Genomic DNA, 21217 nt, shown 5'->3' with positions numbered 1-21217 from the left:
CATTCCTCCCATCACCTTTTGTGTGTTTCATGTACCACCCTAAGTGGCACGGGTATGCCCAGATATGGGTCCTGTGCTCGCTGTGCCACTGGAACCAAGCTATACCTGCTTGATGAGCGCTTATAGGGGCGAAACCAGTTCTGGGTTCCTTGTGATCAGGTTTGGTGAAGACCTGGCCTGGTACTTTGGGCTGGACTTTTCCATGAGGAGCTTGGTCAAGGCTGATTTGCATATGGCTGGGTGCATACAGAGGTGGCACATTGAGCAAAAAAGTGATGGGTTGGTAATCTACTTCTGATGAACGAAAATCATTGTGAGCTACAGATGGCCAAGCAAATCACACATTGTTACCAGGTGCCCCCACACATGGGCTAATTGGCTTTAAGCCTACTGGCCACAGGGCCATATCCCATGGTTTGAACACAATACTTTGACTAGGGGCATTATCCCAGGGCTGCTGTGTGTGTCGGTGACAGTATGGTCTTTGGAGATGTATGAATATGTGTGCATATGAATGGGATATGTTTCTACGAGTGACTGTGAGACTGTGTTGTATGTAGTTGTGACACAGAACATATATTTCGCCATATGTGGCACTGTTACATGTAAAACTCAAATGGGAGAAGTTTAAAGTGCAGAAAAACGTTGTGCAAAAATGTTCAGAGAAGGGAAAATCTTTCTGCACTTTAAATTTTTCCAACTGATAAAAATGGCTGTATTTTTCACATATAAATATGGCACTGCATCAAGAAAATTAAACAGAAGAGTTAATTTTATTTATGTGGATTCCATAAAACTCATCATTTAAATTTTCTCCCATTTCCAAGTGTCCCATTTAGAAACACCAACGGTCATATGTACAAACCCTTATCGCCACGGGAACGCCACTTTTTAGGACGTTCCTGTGGCAATAGGGGCTTTTCCTTATTTACCAGGCAGCGTTAAGCCACATTAAGTGGCTTAATGCTGCCTTGTAAATAAGGCCCCCTCACACACGCTATGCTTAGTATGAAATGGGAGGGCAATGGGTATTGCTGTGGGCGTTCCACCTCAACACCCAATGATTCTGGCGCTGCCTCCTATTTATATGGAAGGCATATATAAGAGGCTGCGCCATAATTAAGAGCAGGGAAAACCTGGTCCTACCCTGGCACAATGAGGAGAAATGTTTCATTTCTCCTTGTTTTTGCTGTTTTTATGTGTGCTAGGTTGTGCAGCACACATGAAAATAGAAAAGGCCAATGATTGTTTATGTACATGAAGGTCCCCCTTCCTGCACATCATTTTTTTTAAATGCCATTTTGCAACTTCTGTTTGTGCTGCATTAAGTAGCACACATAAAAGTAACAAAGCAGCATTTAAAGATTGTGTATGTGCAGGAAAGGGGACCTTCCTGCCCGTAAACAATCTTCCCCTGAACGCAGACACCCTTGCACTATGGTGCAAGGGCACCTGCGTTGGCGCTAGGCTGCTAACAGCACCGCCCGCCACAATGCTGTGGATGCACCTTGTGCATTTACATGCACAAGGTGGCAGGCACCGCGCGGTGCAAATGCAGGGAGGTACCCACCCCACAACACCCTGGGGGCCCGCAACGGGCCCCCACATTCAGGAACCTCATGCCTTTCCATGGCAGCAGGCATAAGACTGACGCAGGCACATTTCACATGGGACTTGCGCATGTGTAATGACCCATTGCTAGAGTTGTGTCTCTTTTGTGACACACTCCAGCAATGCGTCATTTATGCACCTACAGATACACAGAAATACTGACGAATCTGTAACTCCTTGCGACATGATGCGTCATACTGTAAATATGACGCATCAGTGATGTCGCAAGGAGGGCGCAATGAAAAGTGACGCATCGCTGTTTTCTTGCAGCGATGCGTCACTTTTCATAAATGAGGCCCTTTGTGTTCTGGAGCTGGCATAGCAGTTTGGGCTGAATGGTTGCCATGAGGAGTAGGGTCAAGGCAGATTTGCATATGGCTGGGTCCATACTGTGGTGGCATGGTGAGGAAAAGAACAATGGTTTGGGATGCTAACCCGAGCAATTGCCAGTGGTTAGACAAATCATGCCTCTCATCTCCTTTTTTGTGATTCAACACCCATTCTCCCCCCCTATAGAATGCCTTCCCAGCGCAAGGTAATGCAACGCCGCACTATATGCTGCTTTGTGTTGCTTTGTATTTACTAAACAACACAAAGCGATTTTGCGTGGCTTAGTAAATAACAAAAATTCTTTTGGTTAGGGCTGCAATTGACTCAACACCAACGCAAAATATTAGTAAATCTGCCTCCTAGTTCCTTGTGCTAAATTAGATAAAAAGCTTCAAATGAAGTGACGTGTGAGCTGAATTTGATTTCTTCAAATTATATTTTAATTAGCTCTCACAGAGGAATAATCATTCTAGTGTATTAACACCAACTTTAACCCACTGTATATTGTTATAGTTACTTGCATACATCCGAATTTGAACCAGAAAACCCTTTCATCGATGACAAAACTCACCCTTGAATACTCGTGTTGCCCAGCGGGCTTGGAGTTCAGAAATAGGCATTATGGCCCCAACCGGCTGGATTAAACCAATGAATGCCAGCGTCGACTTCTCCAGCTTTGGAGGGAAGACCATTTTATACAGAGTGGTCTTGTTGCTGCTGACTTGGATAACAGAATCGTCAAAGAAAGGGAAGGAGAAGGTGTATCCTGTGCAGAAAAAGACCACATCAATATCTTCCTCGATACTGCCATCCTCAAACATGGCGGCTGTTTCGGTGAACCTCTTCACGTTGGACTTCATCAGTATTTTACCAGAAATAATGCGATTGGGTAGGTCATCGTTAATTGTTGGATGCTGATCGTTCAGTCTGAAACAAGAAGCATAAAACCGCATGTTAAGTAGTAGTTCGTAGTAAGCAATTCGCTATGTAGTGGAACGAGTTCTGCATGATTTTTTGAATATTTGAGGACAGATATAGGTTAAACATATCTCTTGACAAAGGGAAAAAACATAATCTTCCCTTAACATACAGTACACCATTTCACTCTAGTTATGGTCACATTAGCCAGCAGATAGCCTGTTTAAGAAGCAACTCTTACTTGGACATTATCTATAATAGTATATGGGGCAGATTTATGTTGCCTGGCGCATCCCTGCAAATCAGCAAGGATGCGCCAGGAATGATGCGTCACGCAAGTTTACCCTTGCGCCACACATGATGCGCCGCATTTACAATGCGGCGCATCATGGCGCAGGAATAAACAGATGCGTGACGCATCCGATGGCGTAAGGTTGGCGCAGTGCTTCAGTTAACTCCAGCACTGTTCCAACCTACCCTATCCCTAACATGGTGCGTCAAGCCTTACGCCTGCTTCAAGCAGGCGCAGGGTTTTGGCGCATCAGCGTTGGGAAAGTGACTCAGTCAAATCTTATAGATTTGACTGAGTCACTTTTCAGGGGCGTTCCTGCGACGGAACGCCCCCCCCCTCCGTCGACACGCCCACGTGAAACCTGATGCAGGTTTTACGTGGCGCAGGGCTTTACATCGTGACGCATCTCCATAGATGCGTCACGATGTAAATATGGCGCAACGTGGCGCAGGGTTTACACCGCCGCTGCGTCACAAAAGTGACGCAACGGCGGCGTAAAAGTGGCGCATCTCCGATATAGATCTGCCCCTATGTACTTTTCAAATCTGAGCTGGCATTGTTGATAGGTGCGAAATAGCTGTTGGCTTGTTGGATAATTAAAAAATTAGGGGGGTGTGGCTTGGAAGGCCAACATGGCGGACGCAGCCTAATCTGGCCCCGAACGTCCACGCCGTAATCCGATAATTATCCATCAATTATCCTGTCCAGAGGTGCCGATTTCGTGCAGATCCTAATCAAAGGAGTGTGGGGTGCAAAGATTCCTGAAGCTCGGTGACCGCGGAGTCGGGAAGCGCGCTCCACGTCACTCGAGCGCTGAAAAGGAGACGTGAGCCGGAGCCTGAGCGTGCGACTTCCACCTAGCGTCCGGACCCGCCTTTTATGGTGCGGTGGAGGAGCCAGGGGCCTGGTCACGGCCCCCAGAGGTGAGCGGATCGGCGGGTGCAGAGGTGCCCTGGGACTTTGGTGCTTCTGCCTGATATCCTGGGTCCGAAGCGGGCCCCCTGGAGTACTACCGCTCGCCCTGTGAGGCATCCGGATCCCGATCTGGTGTGGTGCTTGGCCGCGTGTAAGACCCAGAGGCCCCTGAGACTATGCGTACTGCCCACAGATGATTCCATCCGCATCCCAGACTGAGGGAGCCCCATAATTCATGGCCACGGCCGATACGCAGGCACTACAGGCAAAGGGGCGCTGACCCTTGTTATAGTCATTGCGCTTCCCCCCTGTACACCACATCTGTGGGGGTCAATCTGCTTTTAACTTATGTTCCCCCACGCCAGCTCCATTACATGGGACAACACCTGGTGGTGGTTCCCCGGAGTTAGGAGGGTTCGCGCCGTAGGTCGCTCTTTCCGGAACAGAGCGGCCATCCTTTGGAACACGCTGCCTGCCTGGGCGCAACAATTACCTTGAATTCAGGAAAGCCATAATAACCTTTCTCTTTCCCACTCCGTAGGCCTTCCCTGGGGCCCCTCCCTGACCTTGTCCACCTATTGCTATCAAGCGCCGGGACGCCTCTTTGCTGGGGCAGCTGTTGCGCTTTTCAAATCCACTAACATTAACACAGTGGCTTCGAGGGCAGAATTACCTGTGCAGCATCCTCCACCACCAACGGCAGGCCTGTGAAGGGGGCAGAGCGGTGAGGAGATATGGGCATTATCCCCTCGATAGACAGAGGCGCCCCCTCCACCCCCTTCTAACATTTGAAGCGCTTCAGGGTGGTGAGATTTATACGACCCCCGGGGGCCTCTACAGTGACACTAACGACTTGAGGCAAGACATCCTGTAGGGAACGCTGTTTGCGGGTGGTCCGGCGAGTCTGGTCCCCTTACAGGGCCTCCTTGGTGGGTGGTCGTGGACTGCGGAAGCGGCTGAGCTAGGCTTGGTGCGGCTTGCGGCCCAGGATATGCCTGAATCCATGAGGACCCGCTGACGGTGCTTCCCCACTGTGAGCTTGGCACTACCCCTACAACTCTTCTTGGTCGGAGCTATACCCCCTGGCGACAGCGTGGAAACGAATCCCGCATTTTCTCTCTCAAAAGACTTCTGCGCCTACTCCCCTGTACATACCACTATGGGCAGAGACAAACCCAGGTGGAACTGGCCCCAAACAGGGCACCCTGGATCACTTCACTACACCTGCTGGGGATGCCACCAGAGGTGATGGGGGGGGGGGGGAGCACAGTACCGGACAACACGGCCCTCCTAGCGGCGATCAATGATGCCAGGGATAAGCTGGATGCCAAAATTAGCGTAGTGGGGTCAGAGGTTTCCTTCCTGTGCCAGGATCTTCGTCAAGCAGTAGACCGCATCACGGAAGCAGAGGCACGGGTATCGACAGTGGAAGGTTCGGCGACTACCCTCCAGAAAAAGGTAAATAAACGAACTGTTGTCTCGCAGGAACTAGCCTCTAGAGTAGAAGATACGGAAGGCCGCGTGCAGCGCAATAACCTATGCTTCGTTGGCCTACCAGAGGGGTGTGCAGCATCTTCCATGACCTGCTTTATTGCCCAATGGCTCACAGATTTTATGCCAACGAAACTGTTATCCACATGCTTTGTCGTTGAGCGGGCCCACTGGGCACTGACTAAAAAACCACCCCTGGGTAAGAACCCTAGACCGATGATAGTGAAGTTGTTGAACTATGCCGATCGTGACGCTATCCTGCAGTTTGCTAGGACACATAAAGAGAAGTTCCGATATGATTTGAGGCCCATAATGATTTTTCCTGACTAAACGCACCTGGTGCAACAACAAGGCCAGTCCTTCGTGGCAGCGAAGCGCAGGTTATGAGACCTTAACCTGCAATATATGCTTTTATACCCAGCTAGGATGCGAGTCATATTTAATTCCAAGTCATTCTTCTTTGACACACCGGAAGCAGTTTTCGCATGGACTGATGAACACTCTAATCTCAAACCACATACACCTCCGCCACGAGAATCGGACTCCTCCCAGGGCTCGCAACGGAAGAGATCTCGCAGGACCAAATCGAAGAGACGGCACAGATCCGGCTCAGACAGGCGATCCTCCAGTCAAGAACGCATTGCCTGAGTCATCAGGTTGTGCCTCTAGTGGCAAATTATACTAGCCATGGGTCTCTCTTCACCGGGACTATCCTACCATTCACTGTCCTCTGAACAGGCGTGGATGTCCAGCCATGGGGCTGCTGAGCCTACGACATTCCTTTCTCCCCTTGTTAATGTTTTGTGGGTGGATTGAGTATTGTTGGCGTGGGGGCCCGGGTTTCCCCTGTTGGGAGCCTGGTGTGCCCTACACCGCGATAGATGCTCCTTGGTTTTGGCAGTGTCGGGAAGGACAATGGGGGTATCTCGGGGAATTTAGTTTCAATGTTATTGGACATGCAGACTTTCTATTTAGATTCAGATATTATCCTTACAGTGCCTTCAGGGACACGGGATGAAGGCCCAGACTGATATGACCGCTCTTGGGGACCTCCCTGTGATTTCCTGGAATGTCAGGGGTCTTCTCAATAAAATCAAATGGGGCGCGGTCTTACGCCAGACCAAAAGATTTGGGGCCCACATTCTACTCCTACAAGAGACCCATATCCTTGGTACGAAAACCTCTTGTCTGGCTAGATTTGGGATCCATCAGGTATACCACGCAGGTTTCACCAGGGGGTCGCGAGGTATGGCCATTCTGATACATCGCAGAGTCCCCTTTCAGCACACACACCACTGGGTAGATACAGGGGGCAGATTTGCTATAGTCACTGGCACACTTTACGGTGAATCTGTCACCATAGGGAGTATTTATGCTCCTCATCCGCTATGGGCAACCTTTGTATACAGGATTTCTAGGCTTTGGGGGCAACTGGCAGAGGGCTTAGCCCTCCTGAGTGGAGACTGGAATGACACTATGGGTCCAGTAGATAGACAGCGCAGCACTGATCGTCACCTGCCAGTGGGTCCCTCTAAACTGAACGTGTTGGCGTCCACCTTAGGCTGGGCGGACGTCTGGCATGAATACCACCCCGCAGAACACAGCTACACATTCATGTCCCCGGTACATGGTTCACAGTCCCGTCTAGATCACTTTTTTGCGCCTCGAATATTCCTACATAGGTTTCCACAAGTCACTCATCTTCCCAGAGGGCTCTCCGATTATTCCCCGATTTCGTACATACGTGTTCTCGTAAACTCCCCTTTCGGTGGCAGATGTCCCTGTGGCACCTCCGAAACCCAGACTAGCAAGACATGCTGCATACGGCAATATCTGAATATCTAGACACGAATGTTGCGTCTGCCCTGTCTCAGTGCATCCTCTGGGAGGCCCTGAAGCCCACCGTTCGTGGAGCCGAAATTATTTCTAGTACCAAAGAAACACGCGCGTGGCAAGAGCAATTGGCAGAATTAGAGCCGCACCAGGCGTCCCTGACGACGCAACTCAATCAGGACCCTAGCCCATCTCTCCAGTGCAACTTGCTGCAAGTGCAACAAACAATACAACAATATCTAATGGGGGAAGCCAAAGAGATCTGGGAGGCATCGCAACATCAGATATCTCAATTGGGCGATAAGTCAAGTAAAATACTCCACAGGGTATGCCAGGTCGACAAATCCCCCGCTGTGGTTCCTACCATACGTGATGCCGAAGGGGGCTTATGCTCATCGCCAGAACAGGTGGCTCGGGAATTTGCCCAGCACTTCTCAACACAGTACGAGCATTGCGAGCAGCTTTTGGAGGCCCAAATAGCAGTATTTCTTGTCGATATACCCAACATTAGGACGCCCGGCAGCTATACTATTAGTTGATATAGACAGAGCGTTCGAATTGCTGAGTTGGGTCTATCTGTTCAATTACTCGTGGCAGTAAATCTCGGCCCTCGCTTTATAGCATATGTTTGTTTACTCTACACTAACTTAACGGTGTCTGTCCGTATAGCCGGGCATCATTCAGACCCCTTCCAAATTCATAGGGGCACGAGACAGGGCTGTCCCCTATCTCTGCTGTTTTTTGCCCTAGCAGTGGACCCCTCGGTGGCCTGGGTTTGGAGTGACCCGGTGCTCTGTGGGTTTGAATGGTCCCAGTCACACTCAGACCGCATTTCACTGTACGCGGATGACGTCCTATTCTTTATGACAGACCCGTGGTTTTTGGGATCATGCATCCTACAAATCCTTAGAGTGTTTGGGGAAACTACCGGTCTACACACCAACCCTCCTAAATCTGTGCTTTTCCCAATATGCGCAACCAGGGACGGGGCACCTGGGCGACACAGCTGTCACACGCGACAGGGGTTTTTAAATATTTAGGCATCTTTGTGTCACCATGCCCTTAGATCTCATGGGTCAACAATATTAACCCACTGCTAACAACTCTAAACAGCGAAACAACAATATGGTCCTCCCTTCCACTATCATTATATGGGTGGTCTGCCATCTTTAAGATGGTTTCTTTACTTAGAATTCTCTACAAATTACAAAACTTCCCTTACAAGATTCCACAATCCTGGTTCGCACAAATGCTATACATAATACATTTCTCTGGAACGGCGAAGTGATTAGGGTAGCGATACACACCTGCACACAGTCCACATACTGTGGAGGAATTGCAGCAGCAGATGTCTATGCCTACTATTTAGTTTCCCATATTTTGATAATAAATGAATGGTGGTCCAACTCCCCAACCGACCCAGCTTTCGCACTGGAACATGCATCAATGGAAGGGACCCCCCTTCTACAGCTCCTTTATAGCTCAAGATACCTAGATTTGTTACCCCCGGCGGGTAGAGTGGTGATACAGCTCTGGTGGAATACGGTCCGACAGATCGGGTGGTGCGGGACACTGACCAAAACAACTTCCTAGTGGTATGGTACATACCTCCGTTTAGTGGCAGCTCTACGGGGATTCCGTGGGTATGATTCAGTAGGGATATCGACCCTGGGAGACGTAATGCGAGGCACTATATTGAAATCTTTTCAACAATTGCAATGTATATTTTCAATTACATAAGACTCAGTTTTATAAATATCTTCAATTCCGCCATGCTTTGACCCTCCTGATTCAAGCCTTAGAGACCCTACCGGAGTATCACCCCCTTAAGGGCCCCCTACTGCTGGGCGAGCTGGGCCTACATAAAATCAGACAAACCTATCAAACACTGACGACTAATACACAGACGACACTTAACAAGACTAGACGAGCGTGGCAGACGATATTCCCGACTTGACTGACGATTACTGGGCAGAGGCCATTGCCAGCCCTCGGGGCGCTGCAGTTTCCACACGATACCGACTTATACAATTCAAGTATACACCGCGCATACTACACTCAGACCAGCCTCTGGAAGATGGGTCTTAATCAGTCCCCTACATGCTTGCGATGTGAAAGGGAGTAAGGGGCATTTTTAAATACGGTCTGGAGCTGCACTGCTTTGCAACCCTTTTGGCGCAGGGTATCATCTTGTTTAAGTAATGTATTATCATGGGAAGTCCCACTTGAGCAAAACATACAAGATAACCCACAACTCTTTCTCCTGCACAGTACAGATGAGATAGGGGGCAATAAATACAAACAACAGCTGCTTTTCTTGGCCCTCACTATCGCCAAACATATTGTACAGATGTGGAAGGGGACCTCTCCACCGACTATAGGCAAGTGGAAGGCCGAATTAGACAGATGTATGGGTGTGGAGATTGCAGTGGTTCTGGCCCGTGGCTGTCCCCAAAAACACAGAAAAATATGGACCCGCTGGGTGAAGTATCGTGGGATCGATCCTCCCCCTTTACCATCTACCGATCCCTAACAGAAATCACTATATATGTTCATCTTCACTGACCAACTTGTTCCATATTATCTGCATGTTGCTTACGTTGTGTACCCTGCATGTTTCGAAGGTACTGCAATTATTTTAAAATGCCTGTATTCCTGATTTATCTGCTTTCTTACAGGTACTTGTAGGGCTATGGCCCAAATTTCACTGGAATAACCCCCCAAAAAATTGTTATTAAAAATAAAAATGAGGTATGGCGATTTTGAATTCGCGTGGATCATGATTGAGGAGATGTTCCTCAATACTAGGGTCAAGCTACTGTAGACTCACCATTCTATTTACATGCATTACCCAAGCATGGACAACTAGCATGCACCCAGTATGACATTGCATGTTATCTGAGGATGTTACACATGAGAGGTGTCTGACCCTGCTCATGTCTGGCATTTTTTCACGAGTAGCAGAATAACAGAAATTTAGGGTTGGGTTTGAGCATCAATAAGCCTTTATAATGGTGCACAATAGAGAAATCAAATTTCAAAAGGCAGGGGGCGTTAAGTTATGGGAATGCCAAGATAAACGTGGACATGTAAAATCCTCAAATGAGTAAGAACATGAAATAATATAGGCAGATCAAAATAATATTTGCTGGGAGGAGGTTTTTAAAGTGATAACTACCACCTTACAGGATCCTCAACACTCCTGAAAAGGGAATTAAATGACAGGAGGTAAGATAAGGGAGACAGAACCGAACGATTAAAAGATCATAGGAATCAATCAAAAGTCCAGAAGCAAAATGGAATATTGTCTTGGCATCTTTCCTTCTTCAGTGTTGATGAACAATCTTCAAATCCTTGGACTAGGTGAACAACATTCTTAGGGCTGCAGGGGCATCCTTAAGGGCACAACATTTTAAAAGAAACATGGCAGGATACTTGCCGTGCCCTGGGTGCTGCCAACCCACGCTACAGCGCTGCCTCCAAGCATTAGCCGCCGGTCCAAAGGCCGATGGCTAGCACATGAATTAAAAGGCCATTTTGGTGAGTGTTGTGGGAAGGAATAAGAAAACATACAGGGCAATATGGGATTTACCTGCCAGGCAATAGTGCATTAAAACTAAGCAATTTGGACTTAGGCATGTTTAAGGTGCTTTAGGTACTTGCAATGCTGAATCCAGCACAACAGTGTACTCTTTGGAATATGAAAGTTGCCCTAGCTGTGTGTCCTTTATAAACTGGGGGTCTTATTTATAAGCCCCTTGCTCTGCCCGTGCATCACTTTTTATGTGATAAAAATTGACGCTACGGCGGTGCAAAGAGCTTACAAAAAAGCCACCGGTTTGGGGGAGTGTAAACTGATAGCAGTGATGTGGAAATTGGCATGCAATTCTTGGACAAGGTAGAGAATCCCTAGGCATGATAATGGTGCTTTGCATGCCTAAAATGACAATGTGGCTGTACATAAGTGGTGGAAGGGGTGGAAAATGGGATAAACCATGGTACTTTTCATACTGGTTGAAACGTAGCTCGTGCTTCCGCTAGCACCCTCTTGAAACATAAATTAGTTCTTCAAGTTTGGAGCACCAGTCCATTGCTGCTTGCCAGCAGCTGGGAAGAGGGGGCTCACCAGTGTTTAGCAATATCTCTTTCGGTGAGTACTGTCCCAATGCCCAGGAGGGTGCGATCTCCCCTTAACCCGACCCACCCCACATCGTTGATACCAATCAATGGGAAGGGCTCTATTGATTCCCCAATAACCAGCAAAAGGGTTGTGAACACCCCTTTCCAGTACCCCTCAATTACACGACATTCCAATGTCATGTGGTAGTAGTGAGCTTCTTCGCTCCGGTAGCGGCTGCAGGTCAGAGCAGCAAATACAACAACCCGCCACAACCTTAGGGGCATGAGATAGGTAATGTGGAACTAATTAAGCTGGATGAGCAGGGCACTGGAGCAAATAACAAACCTCTGGGGGACATACATGCATCTCTTCAGTCTGGTCCACCCAGGGGGACCAGCCAGTCCTTCCACCAGGATTTTAGATATAAGAGGGGGCCTGGGGAGTTGGTGACTCCCGTTTTGTATATCTTGGAAATAAGTCCTTTTCCCATGGGTCCCATTAGAGGGCGCGCTTCCAGAGGGTTGTATTTAGGCACAGTGTCAAGGAGCTCACAGTGGGATTGAAGTGTGTGTCTTAATTGGAGATAGCGGAAAAATGGGATTTGTGTAATGAGTATTGCTCTTTGAGTCTTTGAAAGGACTTTAAGTAAACGTTTTGCCACATATCACCCAGCCTGAAGATTCCAATGAGGTCCCATTTTTCAAAGCCTGTGAGCGCTGCTGTGTGGTGTAGCCAATTGCCCATCCACAGTGGTGTTTCAAGGGTAATTTTTTGGCCCCATCCGATCCATTTTAGTGCCGAGCACCAGGACCAGAGGATCGCTCTAATAATTTCAGGAAGAGGCTGAGGGATTGGGCTACCATAAAGTACTTTGATTATGTTGTCTCGTCCGATCCATGCCACCTCTAGACGGAACGCTGGGTCATTCCACACCTTGCTCATCCAGTCGTTGATTATTAAGAGTTGTGAATGCCCGTAATTGAGGTGGATGTCAGCCATGCCCATTCCTCCATCTTATGACAGCTGGACACATTTACCAAATGACATCCTGGGCTGTTGATTTGACCAAAAGAAGGATCAGAGTTTGGCAGATACTTTTTGGAAGAATATCGTGGTCAAGAATATCGACTTGGAGGTAAGAAATATCGGTTTTGAAAATATCGAAGTCATTAATATCGTTTGTATAAATATAGCTGTTTAAAATATCGATGTTTTAATTAGTGTTATGTAGTTTTGTATGTATTTTAAAAGTATGTGAACTATTTTTTGGGAAAATTATTGCTTTTGTTTTTTAATATGTTACATTTTTAGTAGTTATTAATTATATTTTAATAAAACGTGTCTTTTAGATCTGTAGCGGGTTGTCGGTTTATAGGGGAATAGGGTGGGAAGTAATTTAATTATAATAAATGAATTATTATTTTTTATTTATTAATATTTATTTAATTGTGAATTGTGTGGTGTTATAGGGTAGGAAATAAAAAAGATTACATTTATGTAATAGTTAATATTTTTGATTATAAATAATTTCTATTAAAAATATTTGTAAATTATTTAAAAGAATTAAAAAAAAATCTTTCTAAGTATTTTGTTAGATCTTTTTAACATCATAATATGTTTTAATCTTTTGTAAATTTTTAATATTTTATATATGCTTTCTTTTTTTTTTTAATCTTTTGTGTTGTAATTGATATTTTGTTTGTTTTTAATTTTGAACCAACTCCAATGGGAATATTAATTTTAACCCCTCTGCTATCCCCCACTTTCCCTACTGTTGCACTCATTGGAGTGGGAATATTAATTTTGACTTCTCCGCTGTCCAACATTTTCCCTACTGTTTCACTCACTGGAGTGGAAATAGTAAGTTTTACCCCTCCGCTATCCAACACTTTCCCTACTGTTTCACTCACTGGAGTGGGAATAGTAAGTTTTACCCCTCCGCTATCCAACACTTTCCCTGGTGTTGCACTCAGTGGAGTGGTAATAGTAATTTTTACCCCTCTGCTATCCAACACTTTCCCTAGTGTTGCACTCAGTGGAGTGGGAATAGTAATTTTTACCCCTCTGCTATCCAACACTTTCTCTACTGTTGTACTCACTGGAGTGGAAATAGTAATTTTTACCCCTCCACTATCCAACGCTTTCCCTGCTGTTGCATTCACTGGAGTGGGAATAGTAATTTTTACCCCTCTCGTATCCAACACTTTCCATACTGTTGCACTCACTGGAGTGGGAATAATATTTTTTACCCCTCCCCTATCCAACACTTTCCACTATGGTTACACTCACTGGAGTGGGAATAGTAATTTTTACCCCTCCGCTATCCAACACTTTCCCTAATGTTGCACCCAATGGAGTGCAAAATGTAAGTTTAAAGACTATTAAATATTTTAATGTTTTAAGTTTGAATATCATTTTTTTTATCAGATTTTATGTTATAGGTGTATGTGTATATATATATATATATATATATTTGTAAAATTTTATATATTTATAAAATTGTAAAAATAAATTAAAAGTAATGGTTTATTATTTGTTTAAAAAAAATATATATAACATTTTATATATGTATGATTATTTCTTTTTAATTAAATAAAAAAAAGATATTTGTTAAAATGTATATTAGACCCAAATAATTTTTTTCAAGTTAATTTTATTATTTAATATATTTAACATTATTTTTTACATGTATAAGAAAATCAATATTTTACATCAAGATATATTTTTCAATATTTATATACTTACCATTTTAAATATAGGATATTTTAGAGATCGATATTTATGACTAAATTTGTGTATTCGGATATTTTGGACGTCGATATTCTATCAGTGAACTCAGGGAGGGGCAGGCCAGGAACAGGAGTGTATCTTCTCTGTAGAGTGCTAGTCTCTCGTCTACAGCTATTCCCCAGTCAAAGATCCATATCTCATCGATGGCGCCAATGGCTCAATGGCCAATGCAAACAAAAGAGGTGAAGGGCTGGTGCCTTGTCCACTTATGAAGGGATCCAAAAGAGTGCCATTGACTCAGCCTTGCACCCATAGATGTGTGTACAGTAACAGGATGAATGAACAAAAATCGGGCCTCTGCCCAGTTTCGTGAGCACTACCTACGTAAAGGACCAATCAACTGATTAAAAGGCCTTGTCAAAGATGATTAACATCAGAGCGGTAGGGTCTTTCAATTCCGCAAGGTGAGCTAGCACCATCAGGACATTACACACGCAATGTCTTGTGCTTTGGTGGGGAAAGATCCCACACTGATCTGGGTGAACTAAGTACGGCAGTAGGGGGAGAAGCCTGTTTGCAAAGGCCAGCTCCTTCAGATTTTTTAACCCCCACTACCCCTCCTGCAGTAAGTCTTGGGTGCCTGACCCTGCTACCTTCAGACCACTCATTAAAAGTGCTGAAAGTGACCTTTAGACTATCAACTTTTTTTTCCAACCTGTGTTTTAAGCCAGTCCCCACAAGCAATGTTGCTTTTTTCCTTCCGAGCATATTTTCTGAATTTGTTGAACTTCCTTCGGTCTGTTGCATGAATGTTAATCGCATGCCCTTCTGTGACACCGGGTTGACTGAACAGACTGTGTTCTGTGATAGACTGATGGTGACAGCCCTAAGATTAGTATTTAGTTAGGAGGAGCCAAGGATGAAGTTGCCTCATGGCCCATAGGAATGAATGGGATGGGATTCCTTGATTGCGAATCTCAATTTGCCATTCGCAATTAAGGAGTAATAAGGAATCGCAAATATTTTAGAGATTCCTACCTACATTCAATTTTGCGAGTCCTTAATAGCGATTCAGTAAAAATCGCTATTAAGGACTCGCTAAATTGAATTTACCGACATCTGGCCCCTGGTCTTAACATGGCGAAACGAGGAGAAATGTTTTATCTCTCCTCGTTTTTGCTGTTTCTATGTGTTCTGCATTGTGGAGCACACATAGAAACAGCAAATCGTCATAAATGATTGTTAATGTGCAGGAGGGTGTCCCTTCCTGCACATAAGCAATCATTAAAAAAAATGGCAATTAGAAACTTGTATATGAGCTTCACATTGCAGCACACATAGGAGTTACAAATCACCATTAATGATTGTTTATGTGCAGAAAAGGACACCTTCCTACACATAAACAATCATTACCTCAATGCAGGCACCCTTGCACTATGGTGCAAGGGTGCCTGCGTTGGCGCTGGGCAGCTGAATGGCGGAGCGTGGCTTTAGCTATTTTTGCCTAACGACACGCTTCGCCATTTACTTGTAAATATGTCCCTAGATTTCCTCATCAATAACTAAGAATTTTTGCAGCATGTTTTGTCCACCTCCTTGTGACCTACCTGTGGCGAGGCTTGACACCGAAGTTCGTGTGGTTGAATCGCATGTTCACCCTTTTCTCACCCCAATTATTCACCATGTTTTCCGTCAATAAGTGCCTGAGTAGATTCAAGTAGCGGCTGAAAAGTACCACATCCAGTGGAAAGCCTTCGTCGCACACACGATTCACCACCCACGCACCTCTGCGGGTGCTGAGGTAGACCTGCAGGTGACAGAACACATGTGTATCAATGTTACAGAAGGTTCCAGTGTTAAGTTGGACCTATTTGTCGAAGTGAAGATCAAGACATTGGCGTTGGCTAATTAGCTGCACCTCGCAGAGATGAACAAATGGTAAGCTGCACCGCTATCCCACTACGAGCTCTACGGAGGAGATGATCTACATCCAGAGATGAAAGACTAGCCTTTTCTTATTCAATTTAAGAACAACCAAGTGCAGATGACTGGACAAAGATGTTTCACTGGATGATTCATATGTGGCTAACTTCCCGACTGGCTAATCCAGCCAACCTAAGTTTAAAGGGTCTCGGAAGAGGTGAACTGCTGTAAATCAAGGTTCACCCCTTGTGAAACTCATGGTTTGCATCCCTCAATAAGGGATGGAAGCACCTCCAGGTTTATGATAGTGAAGCCTCAGCCTGATCCACCACCAATAACCTCTTTCTGGTGACCCTTCTGCCTTAGGGAGGCCTGGGCCATTGCATCAGACCTCCTGCCCTATTTATCACGCACCTTCCTACTCAGATTTGCGAAGCATGGGGGTCCTTGACAGGAAAATCATTAATGGTCGTAGCAACTTGGTGGGATGCAGCACATTTTTAATGAATGTATTCCTGCCATGTACGCAGATTCACTTTTGAAAAAATGATACTTGCCAACCTTATGGTTATCTCTTGCTTCAATAAGCCATCTTCTATTGGGCAGGCAGAGGCAGAAACCTCTGCTGATGCAACCTGGTTGGCAGACTACTGTCAAACTCTCAATAAAGAGGTAAGGGCCTCTGTTGCAACGGCGACGGAGTTCACTCGTCACCAACGTAGTGGTCCACCTGTTTTAGATGAGGGCAGACCTTAGGTTTGGCCATGGCGGTACTCCGTCACTGCCGTAGCCAAATTGCTCCGACAGCCCAATGGAATAAGGGCAGTCGGAGTATTGGCTATATGACTATCAGCTCAATTAGACTGGGCGGACATAAAGCTGTTTTTTTCTATCCGTCAGCACTATGCAAAACCTGGTGGTGAGGGCCAGTAAAAAAGAATTAGCGCTCCCCTTCCCACAGGAGATAACGCCAATGGCAAAGGGGTATTATCTTTTATATTTTCAAAAAGAAAATCCTGCTTCAGAGTTTTCTTTTTGAAAATAATAAAAAACTGTTTAGTGTAGGGCTCCTTCATGTTGATAGAGCCCTGCACCAAACAGGGAAAGGCATTGAAAGGAACCACAGTCATAGCAGTTCCTGTCAATGCTTTATAAATGACAGCTTGACAGTTATTTATAAATCTGGCGGATGGCACATCCGTCAGGGCGATGGAGTAATTTGCCAAGATATAAATCAGTCCCTTTCTCTTGATTTGATTACTTATTGTGTGTGCCTGTTATCATTCCCCTGTAATGGCCAATGTATTCCTTATTATAACTTCTAATCCACGCCCCTTCCTCATTGATGCAACCTCCTTCCTAGAGCCTTGATTCCTTAACTTGTTAAGTGCATCTGACAACATGAGCCACTAGAGACAGATAATTCACCTTGCTATTGCTGGCATCATGTAGACACTTGAGGCTTGAGAAATCCGGTCAGCAGAGCAGTCAAAAACATGGTTAAAACAATTGCATCCATGGATGACCCTATATAAACCTTACGTACCGATGACTTGTTCATGAACATAAAAACAGGAGACCTATGTACGGTTCACATTCTCCTCTTGTCATCTTCCCTTATTTAGGAAAAGAATCAGGCTGTATGTTCTCAATCGCAATAGCCTGACCTTACCCTGTTTTGTGACATCAACGCAAAGGTGTCGGTTCCGATCCTGGAAAAACCGGGTACGAATCGTCGGACGGAGCGTTTTCTCCGTCTGACTCGTACCCGGGAAAAACACCCTACAAACATGCAAGTACGATTCGTACAGAAACACCATTTCCGTACGAATCGTAAAAACCACCGACCGACTAAAAAATACATACGGATGTGATCCGGGACAGCGCATACGTGATATTCGCAGGCAGCTTTTTACGTACCAGCATGTACGATTCGTACCGACAGCACTCCAGACGGCAATATTTTTACGGGACCCAAAAAGTGCTGGAAAAGCTAAGTACGCCGCGATGCGTGAGGAAAAGGGGGCCCGGGATGCGCCGTACCCCCATCCCTGCACGTCCGCACCGTACCCCCAACCCCCCATGTACGCACCGTACCCCAGCACCCATACGTATACGTGCCATACCCCCACCCCCGTATGTACGGTGCGTACCCCCACCCCCCGTATGTACGGAGCGTACACCCACCCCAAATGTACGGAGCGTACCCCCACCCCACCCCGTATGTACGGAGCATACCCCCACCCCCGTATGTACGGAGCGTACCCCCACCCCACCCCATATGTACGGTGCGTACCCCCACCCCCGTATTGTTGGAGCGTACCCCCGCTGGGGGTCCGCACCGTACATACGGGGGTGGGGGTCCGCACCGTACATACGGGGTGGGGTGGGGGTATGCTCTGTACATACGGGGGTGGGGGTACACTCTGTACATACGGGGTGGGGGTACGCCCTGTACATACGGGGTGGGGGTACGCTCCGTACATACAGGGGTGGGGGTACGCTCCGTACATACGGGGTGGGGTGGGGGTACGCTCCGTACATACGGGGGGTACGCTCCGTACATACGGGGTGGGGTGGGGGTACGGCACGTATGCGGGCACATGTTTGGACGTCTCCATGGTTGCTATAGAAGTTCGCTCCGTACGGTGTTTTTTCCATACGGTTGGACATTCGGACGGACGGGACGGATCGTACTTGCACACTCGGACTTCAGTTTTCTGATTCGTATGTAAAACTGTCCGGGGACGTGTCGGAGACTTTTCCCGATCCGAGGACGTGTCGGGGAATTTTCCCAATGCGATTCGTATGTACTTTTTCACATACGACTCGTACTTGCCAGTTTGTACGGGACTTGTACGATTCGTACGTAAAAAAATACGGATACGATTCGTACGGGGAATATTTTTAACGGATCGGAATCGGCACCAAAATGTCTATTTTATATCATATTAAAAATCATGGTTGTGTGTTAAGCACTTCCACTGTCTAAAATCCACAGAAATAAGTGCACTGCTTCCAACATATTACACCAATGTCCTTTTTGTGATGTTCCGTGGCACAGAAGCCTACTCCATATTTACGAGGAAGCACTAAGTAACTTTTTTCGGCTTAATGCTGCCTTGCAAAAATCTTCCCCTTTAGCGTAGTTTTCTGCATTAAAGGAGCGTGCAATGGGTGTTGCTGGGGAAGTTCCCAGCAACATCCATGGCTTTTTGACACTGCCCCAGATTTACGTGAAATCGTAACTCTGAGGTAGCGCCAACAACTTACGCCTCTCCAGGGGACGCGAAAGGGAGGCACAACGAGGAGAAATATCTTTAATTCTCCTCGTTTTTCCTTATTTTTCCGTGTTCTATGTGTGCTGCAGAATGAGAAAGAAAGAGGTAAAAGACTCTTGTGATTGTTTTTGTGCAGGAAGGAAAATAATCATCCACGCAACGCAGGCACCCTCGCACCATGGTACAAAGGTGCCTGCGTTGGCAAACAGAAGCCAATTTTGCGCCGGTGCAGAGGAAAAGGACAGGAATGCGCCGTATCTGATAGATATGGTGCATTCCTGCCCCTTTCATTTGCTGTAGGGCAGCACTGCAGGAAGGCCTGTGGCGCTGCCCTACGGCAAACCATCACAAATGAGGCCCACTGCTTGTACTTGTTTAACTACTCACACTGACCCATGGGGCCCAATTTATCAAGAAGTGAGGCAGAGCAGTGCAGCCAGTCACCTTGCTGCGCTGCATGACAGGGAAAGGAAAAGTGCACAAATGCCCTGTATTTAACATTATATGGCGCATTCCTACCTTTTTCCAACACTGGCGCACAATTTGCTGCCTAGTGCCAATGCAAGCACTCTTGCACTGTGGTGCAAGTGTGCCTGCGCTTCACACTGGATTGTTTTTGAGCAGGAAGGGGCACCTTCCTGCATGAAAACAATCCACTGAGGCATTTTCCTCTTTCAATGTGTGCTGCAGAATGCAGCACACATAGAAAGAGGACAAACGAGGAGAAATAAAAGTTTTTTTTCCTTGTTGCGCTTCCCCTGGGAAGAGGTAGCATTTTGGAGCATTCCTAGGTCTACCAGTAACGGCAAATCTGAGAATGACTCAAAATTAATGGGGGTTGCTTGGGAACACCCACACACCACCCGTGGGACGTCTCTCTTGGACAGAGTAACATACCGCAACGAATGGTGCTGAGTTCCTCAACTCAACTTTATCAAGCCACTCAAGGCCATGCAAGGAGGCCTTGCGTGGCTTGATAAATCACATCTATGGGGTTGCGTTGCTTTTCCCCCACCTAGCGCAGTGAAAAAGCAACGCAACCCCTTGATAAATATGGTCATTGGTGTGTAACATCGTTATGGCTCCCAACCCAATGTTACACTGTGGGCACTATTTTATCACACTTAAGATGCAGACACAGTGGGTCTGGTGCACTAAGCCATCTCTGTAAATTTGTTATTCACAGAATGGGAATGTATATTTGCAAATTGATGTATACACACAATATATTAGCCTAGTATGATCTAATACTTTGTGGGAATATATATGATGTTAGAACTAGGTAGGAAGTTCCAAGATGGAAATGGCTTGAAATATAGGTGAACACACACAAACCTGTCGGTTTGCAAGTCACATTTCCTAAATATGATTAGAATGTTATTCCTGTCACAGGCAGGAGTAAATCTGTTCAGAATGAGAATGGAGAGAGAACATCCACCTGGGAAGAATGTTTCTCTACCACTGATATGTTTACATAGCTCTCCACTGTTGAATGGTCTAGCCGAGTTCTCCTACGAGTAAGTAGCTTTTGAGCTACTGGAAGCTCTACAGCTACGTGTAAGTAGCTCTCCTGTGTGCAGCACAGCCTATTCAATTAGAAGGCTTATGTTTGGTTGAATTAATATATGTATACCAAAATTGAAAAATGTGTATTTGATATGAAAATGTGTGTATTTTCAGAGCCCATAATTTCCAAAATATATTTAAAGCTGATATTTGAATGATAAATCTTGCAGTATTGGGAGACTAATATGATTAACTTGGTGCCATGGG

The 21217-nt window shown here is 46.0% G+C and overlaps 1 protein-coding gene across 2 annotated transcripts in view; it reads right to left on the bottom strand.

The window, feature by feature from the left end:
* The window catches only part of LOC146833671 (flavin-containing monooxygenase 5-like), a 315018-nt gene that overhangs the window by 36511 nt on the left and 257290 nt on the right, over nucleotides 1-21217 (bottom strand). For both annotated transcript variants that reach the window (XM_085601556.1, XM_085601555.1), the window contains exons 6-7: nucleotides 15848-16047; nucleotides 2513-2868 (exon numbers count right to left, since the gene is read on the bottom strand). In XM_085601556.1, the coding sequence (XP_085457682.1) occupies nucleotides 2513-2868; nucleotides 15848-16047 (556 nt within the window). The remainder of the gene's footprint in view (nucleotides 1-2512; nucleotides 2869-15847; nucleotides 16048-21217) is intronic.

This window comes from Triturus cristatus, chromosome 4_2, assembly GCF_964204655.1.
Source record: "Triturus cristatus chromosome 4_2, aTriCri1.1, whole genome shotgun sequence".
NCBI classification, from domain to species: Eukaryota; Metazoa; Chordata; class Amphibia; order Caudata; family Salamandridae; genus Triturus; species Triturus cristatus.
Note: the sequence above shows the minus strand (reverse complement) of the source record. Positions and strands in the feature narration are given on the sequence as shown.